This window comes from Theropithecus gelada, chromosome 14 (assembly GCF_003255815.1).
Source record: "Theropithecus gelada isolate Dixy chromosome 14, Tgel_1.0, whole genome shotgun sequence".
Classification (NCBI taxonomy): domain Eukaryota; kingdom Metazoa; phylum Chordata; class Mammalia; order Primates; family Cercopithecidae; genus Theropithecus; species Theropithecus gelada.
The window spans coordinates 110,518,165-110,528,502 of NC_037682.1; the positions used below are offsets into that span (position 1 = coordinate 110,518,165).

The 10,338-nt window shown below is 47.6% G+C and overlaps 1 protein-coding gene across 1 annotated transcript in view; it reads left to right on the forward strand.

Annotated features, from left to right (window-relative positions):
- Positions 1 to 3,736: 3,736 nt before the first annotated feature.
- CCDC84 (coiled-coil domain containing 84) overlaps positions 3,737 to 10,338 on the forward strand; it is a 17,318-nt gene continuing 10,716 nt past the window's right edge. Inside the window, exons 1-3 of the mRNA XM_025355831.1 lie at positions 3,737 to 3,907; positions 4,019 to 4,182; positions 4,601 to 4,699. Of these exons, the coding sequence (XP_025211616.1) occupies positions 3,788 to 3,907; positions 4,019 to 4,182; positions 4,601 to 4,699 (383 nt within the window). The 5' untranslated portion in view covers positions 3,737 to 3,787. The remainder of the gene's footprint in view (positions 3,908 to 4,018; positions 4,183 to 4,600; positions 4,700 to 10,338) is intronic.

Consider the following 10,338-nt stretch of genomic DNA (forward strand, 5'->3'; position numbering starts at 1 on the left):
ACCCCCCAAAAAAAAAAAAAAAAAAAAAAAAAAAAAAAAAATTAGTGTCACTAAAGTTGGTATACAACCCGCCACTGCTAAATTTGACTGGCTTAAAAAATTTTTTTAAAAACTCCAAAGCTCCCTTGCTGATCAATAGTAGGTTGGCCCCTGTGAACAACCACTGCACTCCAGCCTGGGCAACACAGAAAGACCCTGTTTCAAAAAATAAATGGAGACAGACCCCTTAAACATATTAGAAGTCCAGTGAATAAGACAACTTGTGTGCGGTGGATGTTGATGGGGTTGAGTAAAAGGGAAGATGTTGAGTTCCATTTGACACAAGCCAAGTTCCAGGTGCATTGTCTTATGCCTGTAATCCCAGCACTTTGACCAGCCCAGCATGGGAGTTTTACGCCTGTAATCCCAGCACCTTGGGAGGCCGAGGCAGGTGGATCACCTGAGGTCAGGAGTTTGAGACCAGCATTACCAACACAGTGAAACCCTGTCTCTACTAGAAACACTAAACTTAGCCAGGCGTGGTGGCACACACCTGTAATCCCAGCTACTCAGGAGGCGGAGACAGGCGAATCACTTGAACCCAGGAAGCGGAGGTTGCAGTGAGCCGAGATCTAACCACTGCACTCCAGCCTGGGTGACAGAGTGAAACTCCATCTCAAAGGAAAAAAAAAAAAAAAAAAGCCTGGAAGTTTGGGGTGAGTTATTCTTTTTTTTTTGAGATGGAATCTCGCTCTGTTGCCCAGGCTGGCAGGCTGGAGTGCAGTGGCGCAATATTGGGATGGTCTCGATCTCCTGACCTTGTGATCCACCTGCTTTGGCCTCCCAAAGTGCTGGGATTACAGGTGTGAGCCACGGCACCCGGCTTTTTTTTTTGTTTTTTGAGACAAGGTCTCATTTTGTTATCCAGGCTAGAGTGCAGTAGCACAAATACAGCTCATTGCTGCAGCCTTAACCTCCCAGGCTCAAGCAATCCTCCTGCCTCAGTCCCCCAAGTAGCTGGGACTATAGGCATATGCCACCAGGCCCAGCTAATTTTTGTTTTGTGTTTGTTTGTTTTTGTTTGAGATAAGAGTCTTGCTCTGTTGCCCAGGCTGGAGTGCAGTGGCGCGACAGGCTCACTGCAGTCTCTGCCTCCCATGTTCCAGCAATTCTCCTGTCTTAGCCTCTGGAATAGTTGAGATTATAGGCACCCTCCACCATGCCTGGCTAATTTTTGTATTTTTAGTAGAGACGGGGTTGCACCATGTTGGCCAGGCCGGTCTCGAAATCCTGACCTCAGGTGATCCGCCCACCCTTCCTCCCAAAGTGCTGGGATTACAGGCGTAAACCACCACGCCTGGCCTGTTTGTTTTTTTGAGACAGAGTCTGGCTCTGTAGACCAGGCTGGAGTGCAGTGGCACTATCTTGGCTTACTGCAACCCCCTGGGTTCAAGCAGCTCCCCTGCCTCAGCCTCTCGAGTAGCTGGGACTACAGACACATGCCACCCCACCAGGCTAATTTTTGTATTTTTAGTAGAGATGGGGTTTTGCCATGTTGGCCAGCCTGGTCTCAAACTCCTGACCTGAGGTGATCTGCCCACTTAGTCTCCCAAAGTGCTGGGATTACAGGTGTGAGCCACTGTGCCCAGCAGTATTTTTTTGTAGAGACAGGGTTTCGCCATGTTGGCCAGGCTGCTCCCAAACGCCTGGGCACAAGCCATCTGCCCACCTCAGTTTCCTAAACTGCTGGGATTACAGGCATGAGCCAGCACACGCAGCCTCCAGGCTTTAACTTGGTGGTGTCATTCACCGGGAGGATGAAAATAGGGGATGTCCTGAAGAGGAAGATGTTGAGTTCCATTTGACACAAGCCGAATTCTGATGCCAGCTGACTACTTGGTGGTGGAGAACTTCAGTGAAGCAGTTTCACAAGCAAAACTGTTGAAGGCTTAGACGTTACCAGAAGTTGAAGCAGATAGTAGTGTAGACTACTCTGACCAGCTTTGGAACACATGAGGGAAGGATGCGTGGGTTGATCCAAAATTGGGGTTTGACAGAACGAGAGGTCTTGGAAGGTCAAGTGAAGTGAGAAGTTGCCCTGAGAGTGTAGCTGAACATTCCTGAGATCCAATGAGGAAAGTGAACCAAGAGGATCTAAGACCTAGACCAGTGCTTCTCAAATTTGATCACGCATCACTATCCCCTGAAGAGCTCATAAAACCACAGCTGGCTGGGCGTCACCCTGAGTTCCTTTTTTTTTTTTTTTTTTTTGAGATGGAGCCTCACTCTGTTGCCCAGGCTAGAGTGCAGTGGTGCAATCTTGGCTCACTGCAACCTCTACCTCTTGGGTTCAAGTGAGTCTCCTGCCTCAGTCTCCCAAGTAGCTGGGATTATGGGCACACGCCACCACCTCTGGCTAATTTTTCTATTTTTAGTAGAGACAGGGTTTCACCATGTTGGCCAGGCTGGTCCTCAACTCCTGACCTCAGGTGATTCACCCTCCTCTGCTTCCCAAAGTGTTGAGATTACAGGCATAAGCCACCGTGACCGGCCCTCACCCCAAGTTTCTGATTCAGTAGTTCTGGGTTGGGGCCCAAGAATGTGCATTACTGACAAATTCCCTGATGCTGATGCTCTAGGCCCGGGGGGAGCGGGGAAGCACACTTTGAAAACCCCTGGTGGAGAGCAAAGCATCAGCAGCAGGCAGACATTGAATCATTTCCAGAGTGAATGGATGAAAAGAGGTGTCTTCTTTAGGAAGAGAGGTTTCCCTGCAGTCAAAGACTAGGCTGATGGTAAGGCCACATGGGATAACTTAAGGTTAGGTAGGCAGAGCCGAACTTCAGAGTCTGGATTCAGAGACGCAGCAATTTGGGGGGCCAAGGCCGAGGACTGACCCTGCCAGGAGAATGATGGGAGATCAAGGAATTGGGAGTTACAAGGGTATTCAAAATGAATTATTTCTGGCAGAGGCTAGAGTCTAGAGGACAGTTCCAACAGGAAGTGAAGATCTGAAGGGGGAAGTAGTTACGCCGGGCCTGAATTCTGTAGCGCTGACCCTGTGCAGGCCCTACAGACAGTAGTCCATCCAGGTTAGTGCACCAGAACTAGCAGCAAAATCTACGGGAACTGTGCGATCCCTCAGCAACGACGCTGCAGACTGTGTAGCTTCCCTTACAGCTTTATAGGAGCCACGGCGAGCACACCCTGTGGGGGCGACTACGATTTTTAGTTCGTGGTCCCCTCCAGCAGGCATTCCCCTCCATCCGCCGCACTGATGAGTGCCGGGGCTCAGGTGCTGACCGTGCTACTTAACACCTGTGCAACCCTCCTCAAAGCTCCTTACCTCCTCATGCCTCAGGTTTCCCGCTTAAAAATGCGCTAACAGTAGTAAACCACACAACCTCAGCGAGATGACACAGTGAGGTGGTTAACGTAAAGCTCTGGACACACAGTGCGCACCTATACATCAGTTATTAAGTGTCCTGTTGGCTACTACAGGTCCTGGCCAATGCCGAGTCGCGTGTGGCCTGTGAGCCTCACGCTGCGGAGGGCGCACGTCCCCACACATCTGCAGGATGGCGCCGCCTTCCCCCTTAACCTGCCGGACTCTGGAATGCTGGTGCCTGGGCGGGACCAGAGGCCTGGGAGGAGTCTGCGCAGCCGCAGAAGGGCTTGCAGTGGCGCCTGCTGGGCGCTTGGGGGCCGCTGGGTTAGCCCCGCCCCGAAGGGTCAGAGGTCAGGGGTCAGGGGCCGCCGGATGGCGTAGGATCAGCTGCTGGTGGTGGTGATACCGGGTCCCCCGCCTATGGCGCCGGCGCAGCGCTGCCCTCTGTGCCGCCAGACCTTCTTCTGTGGTCGCGGGCACGTCTACAGCCGCAAGCACCAGCGGCAGCTGAAGGAAGCTTTGGAGAGGCTCCTGCCCCAGGTGCGGCGGCAAGGCTAGAGATGGGATGGGAGTGCGGGGCAGGTCGGTGAAGGCCAGAGCGGGTTGATTTGGGTGCCCCCTTTGGGGTTCTACTTCGTCTCTCTCCCGCAGGTGGAGGCGGCCCGCAAGGCCATCCGCGCCGCTCAGGTGGAGCGCTACGTGCCGGAACACGAGCGATGCTGCTGGTGCCTGTGCTGCGGCTGTGAGGTGCGGGAACACCTGAGCCATGGAAACCTGACGGTGCTGTACGGGGGGCTGCTGGAGCATCTGGCCAGGTGAGAGCCGAACTGGGGAGCCTGCTCCAGCACAGACGCATACATATACGGGAGGAGGGTTTGGAGTGGGTGACAAAAGGAACGCTTTTGTGATTTGATCAAGATGGATGGATTGAGTCACTTCACAGGTGCTGCCAGCCTTTTTAGGGTAGGGGTCCTATGCTGCCACGGTCCCAAGTGGTGCTGGTGGTCTGGCTGCGAAAGCCAACTTGGTTACCGCCCCTAACCTCCCCTCAGATTCTCACAATTTTATGGAAAGAAGAGACACGAGATCTTGAAGAGATGGTAACAGTGTTCCTCTCTCAGCCCTGCCCCGGGCAGAAACCCAGATGTCAGTTTGCATTACAAACCTAATGCTTAATATCTGAGTAATATTTTATAATCTATAGCTGAGATTACTTATCCTCTCCATTTTCAGCCCTGAGCACAAGAAAGCAACCAACAAATTCTGGTGGGAGAACAAAGCTGAGATCCAAATGAAAGAGAAGTTTCTGGTCACTCCCCAGGATTATGTACGGTGAGTCACTGGTATTGAACATGAAGTAGCAGAGTGAATTCTCTGGATCTTTGTCGGGTATGGGAGCTTACTCTATTAACTGGAAAGTTCAGGAGGGACTTCCGAAGTATCTACTGTCTTCATAGCACTTCTTATTCTAGGTACTATGTTGGACACAAAAATGTGACAGTTCTTGAGGTTTGGTTGGGGGATGGGATTTAGCAAATAGAGAACGATACTAAAAGTTGGCTATTGTCAACTACTTAAATGTGAGGCACAGAGAATACTAACGTTAGAAGAGGCTGTTTATAGTTTGTAAGAAACTGCTGTTCAGCCAGTACCTACTTTTAATAGTTTTGAACTCTATTTTATTTTTTTTGAGACACAGTTTTGCTCTTTTTGCCCAGGCTGGAGTGCAATGGCACAATCTCAGCTCACTGCAACCTCCACCTCCTGGGTTCAAATGATTCTCCTGCCTCAGCCTCCCAAGTAGCTGGGATTACAGGCGCACACCACCACACCTGGCTAATTTTTGTATTTGTAGTAGAGATGGGGTTTCACCATGTTGGCCAGGTTGGTCACTAACTCCTGACTTGTGATCCACCCGCTTTGGCCTCCCAAAGTGCTGGGATTATAGGTGTGAGCCATCATGCCTGGTCTCAGTGATTTTCTTAATGGTATCTGGGAATTCATCTGCTGCCTCTTGGTTGGCAGAAGCTGCCCCTTCTGCTGTTTTGACATATTTTAAGCCAAACTTCTTTCTAAAAGTATCAAACCATCCTTTGTTGGCATTAAATTCTCCAGCTTTAGATCCTTCACCTTCCTTTTGCTTTGTCATGTAATGATTTTGCTGTTTCTTGAATCCTATTAGAAGCTGTAGGTAGGCCTTTCTAACAACCCTGTACCCACATAAAAGCTGTGCTTTCAATATGAAGACAAAAAGGTATTGTGCAAAGCATGCAAGGTGCAGTGATAGCTTCATGAATTTCCTCCTATTTTTTTTACAGTGTTCCTTAGGCTGGATTTAGTTATTTTTTTCTTTGCCTTTAGACCAAAAAAATTTTTTGGGGGGCGGGCATGGTGGCTCATGGGAAGTCAGGAGTTTGAGACCAACCTGGCCAACATGGCAAAACCCTATTTCTACTAAAAATACAAAAATTAGCTGGGTGTGGTGGTGGGTGCCTATAATCCCAGCTACTCAGGAGGCTGAGACAGGAGAATTGCTTGAACCTGGCGAGGCAGAGGTTGCAGTGAGCCAAGATCGCACCACTTCACTCCAGCCTGGGCAGAAAATAGAAACTGTCTCAAAAGGAAAAAAAAAAAAAATTCTTTTTTAAATTGAGACGGGGTTTTGCTATGTTGCCCAGGCTGGTCTCGAACTCCTGGGCTCAAGCAATCCGCCTACCTCAGCCTTTCAAAGTGAGCCACCATGCTCACCCCTCACCCTTTTTTTTCCACATGGGTTTTGTCAATGTGTATGGATTCATTTATCTTGAAATGCTGGGCAACTGCAGCTGTAGATCTTAATCTACAGTACTTATCAAACAATTCAGCTTTTTCTTGTAATGTCATGACTTTTCTCTGCTTCTTGGGAGCGCTTCAGGCATCACTAGTGGCGCCTCCTATAGGTTCCACGTTACTATTCAAGGTTAATGGTATGACATTACTGAAAAATATGCAGGAACCATGAGTGATCACTTTCACTGTAATATGCAATTTACTGGTGAGACAACTGCTTACAAGATGACCAGCATTACTGTGTTTTAAGCAGATACTCACAACACTTGAGTTCACTGCAGTAGGTGGCTACAAAATTGTGACAGTTGTACAGTTTGGAGTGTAATTTTATGCAGTTATGTAATATTGCATCTTTACATTTATTTTCATTTCTCTTGACTGCGAATGTCACCATGTACAGTCTGTGTTTCTGTGTGTAAGTTTTGATAGATTTTAACTTTTTTTTTTTTTTTTTTGGAGAGGGAGTTTTGCTCTGTCACCCAGGGTGGAGTGCAGTGGTGCCATCTCGGCTCACTGCAACCTCTGCCTCCCAGGTTCAAGCGATTCTCCTGTTTCAGCCTGGATTTGTGTATTTTATGGTAGTAAATAATAAAAGACTAGTATCTACATATATTTTATGCATTCATGACATACCTTTTTCTTAATTTTTTTCGTATTTCTAGACTATGTGGTTCATCTGTAAGTTTTTTCAAATTATTGCAAATCTCCAAAAACTTTTTCAAGTGAACTTGTGCAGTTCGAACTGCGCTGTGCAAAAGTCAACTGTATCTGCTTATTTTCTCAAAAAGGAATGCCTAAAGGATAATCAAGAAACTAATGAAACTGCCAGATGTGGTGGTACACACATGTAGTCCTAGCTACTCAGGAGGCTGAGGTAAGAGGATAGCTTGAGCTCAGGAATTTGAGGCCAGCCTGGGCAATGTATCAAGACCCCATCTCTAAAAATAAATATGAATTTGTTTTTAGAGAAGTTAATGAAACTGATCACATGGCCGGGCACTGTGGCTCACACTTGTAATCCCAGCACTTTGGGAGGCCGAGGCAGGAGGATCACTTGAGGTCAGGAGTTCGAGTTCGAGACCAGCCTGGTCAATATGGTGAAACCCTATCTCTACTAAAAATACAAAAAATAGCTGGGCATGGTGGTTCATGCCTGTAATCCCAGCTACTCGGGAGGCTGAGACAGGAGAATCGCTTGAGCCCGGGAGGCAAGAGATTGCACTGAGCTGACATCGTGCCATCCATTGCACTCCAGCCTGGGCAACAAGAGCAAAAAACTGCCTCAAAAAAAAAAAAAAAGGAAAAGAAACTGATCACATATCAGTTAGTGTAACCAGTTGGTGTGATCCAGTTTGTGGGTCAGTAAAAATGTTTAGAGGTGATAGGAATAGAAAAAAGATGTTTCTTTTTTGGACAGAGTCTCACTCTGTCACCCAGGCTGGAGCACAGTGGCATAATCTCAGCTCACTGCAACCTCCACCTCCCAGGTTCAAGCGATTCTCCCATCTCAGCTTGCCAAGTAGCTGGGATTACAGGCTCGTGCCACTACACCCAGCTAATTTTTGTATTTTAGTAGAGAGGGGGGTCTCAAAATGTTGGCCAGGCTGGTCTTGAACTCCTGACCTCAAGTGATCCACCTGACTCGGCTTCCTAAAGTGCTAGGATTACAGGCGTGAGCCACCACACCCAGCCTAGAAAAAAGATTTCTATGTATACTTTTAAAAATAAGGTTTTTGGCCGGGCGCGGTGGCTCAAGCCTGTAATCCCAGCACTTTGGGAGGCCGAGACGGGCGGATCACGAGGTCAGGAGATCGAGACCATCCTGGCTGACACAGTGAAACCCCGTCTCTACTAAAAAATACAAAAAAACTAGCCGGGCGAGGTGGCGGGCGCCTGTAGTCCCAGCTACTCGGGAGGCTGAGGCAGGAGAATGGCATGAACCCGGGAGGCGGAGCTTGCAGTGAGCCAAGATCACGCCACTGCACTCCAACCTGGGTGGCAGAGCGAGACTCTGTCTCAAAAAAAAAAAAAAAAGGTTTTTTTTTTCTTTTTTCTGATGGTACATTTGGGAATTATACTGTAACAGGCATAAGAAGTAAGATTTCTCCCATAGGAAAATTTTCATTCAGAATCCAAAAGAAATATTTCGGGTTTTTTTTGAGATGGAGTCTCGCTCTGTTGTCCAGGCTGGAGGGCAGGTGTGTGATCTTGGCTCACTGCAACCTCTGCCTCCCGGGTTCAAGCAATTCTCCCGACTCAGCCTCCTGAGTAGCCGGGATTACAGGCATGAGCCACCAGGCCTTGATAATTTATTATTATTTTTTTTTTACTGGTGAAAAGATATACATATATTTAGAATTAGCCAACTGGATTCAGTTGAGATGATCCCTATTTTGTTGGCAACATCCAAAGCGTTGTAATCAGGAGCCAGTCAAACATATGCCTTCTTCTCTCCATGAGGCCGAATCAGGGTGTTGACCTTGGCCACATCAGTGTCATAGAGCTTCTTCCAGTGCTTTCTGGCTTTAACATTCACCATGAACACAAGTGTGTTGTCTTCTGTCTTCTTCATGGGACACTCAGTGGTTAGAGGAAACTTGATAAATAGCATAGTGGTCAAGCTTGTTTCTCCTGGGGGTGCTCTTCTGAGGATGTTTGCACTGCCTCCAGAGTCGCAGTGTCTTGGGCCACTGGAAGGCTGGTGATGTGCAGATTTTTTTTTGTGGCTCTAAACACCTTTCAGCACTGCCTTCTTGGCCTTCAGACCCTTCGCTTTGGCTTTAGGAGGGGCAGAAGCTTCCTTCTTAGCTTTTGGCGCCATCTTGTGAAAAGGGGCTAATTTTTGTATTTTTTTGTAGAGACAGGGTCTCACCATGTTGGCCAAGCTGGTCTCAAACTCCCGACCTCAAATGATCTACCCGACTTGGCTTCCCAAAGTGCTGGATTACAGGTGTGAGCCACTGCACCTGGCCAATAATTAGAAATATTTCCTTTTTTCTTTTTTTGTAGACAGAGTCTTGTTCTGTTGCCCAGGCTGGAGTGGCATGATCTTGGCTCACTGCAGCCTCCACCTCCTGAGTTCAAGCGATTCTCTTGCCTCAGTCTCCTGAGTAGCTGGAACTACAGGCCAACACCACCACGCCCAGCTAATTCTTGTAATTTTAGTAGAGATGGGGTTTTACCATATTGCTCAGGCTGGTCTTGAACTCCCGACCTCAGGTGATCCGCCCGCCTCGGCCTCCCAAAGTGCTGGGATTATAGGCGTGAGCCACCGAGCCTGGCCCAGGTTAGAAATATTTCTAATCAGGTATTTCCATGGTTATAAATATTTGGTTGCTTGATTCATATGCATAGAAAAAACAGTTGTCATAACTATAAAAAGCAGTACTTAGCAAGTATTTCTAAGTGATTGGAATCGTTTTCCTTTAATATTACGATACTGCCTATTGGTTTGGAAATTAGATCACGCTGTATGTTTCGATTTTACTCAAAGGCATCATGAGTACTCTGCTCATTCTTTCATTCTTCATAGTGTTCTAGTTGAGTTAGGAACTATTTTATCAGAAATCATTTTAGCACTATAATAAGGATAGATTACATACCATAATGATTTTCAGACCTTTTTTTTTTTTTTGGAACAGAGTCTCGCTCTGTTGCCCAAGCTGGAGTGCAGTGGTGCGATCTCAGCTTACTGCAACCTCCGCCTCCTAGGTTCAAGCAATTCTTCTGCCTTAGCCTCCCGAGTAGCTGGGACTATAGGCACACACCACCATGCCTGGCTAATTTGTATTTTTTAGTAGAGACGGGGTTTCACCATATTGGCCAGGCTGGTCTTGAACTCCTGACCCCATGATCTGCCCACCTTGTCCTCCCAAAGTGCTGGGATTACAGGCATGAGCCACTGGGCCCGGCCTGATTTTCAGATTTTTAATAAAAAGGGTATCTGGATTTGTGGATTAGTGGGGTATATAGTCCTACCTGCTTTGAAGGCTAGCCTATAGTCATACTTACTCTGGAGGCCAAGGCAGGAGGATCACCTGAGCCCAGGAGGTTGAAGCTGCAGTCAGCTGTGATCCCACCACTACACTCCAGTCTGGGCAACACAGCAAGAATGTCTTTTTTTTTTTTTTTTTTTTTTTTTT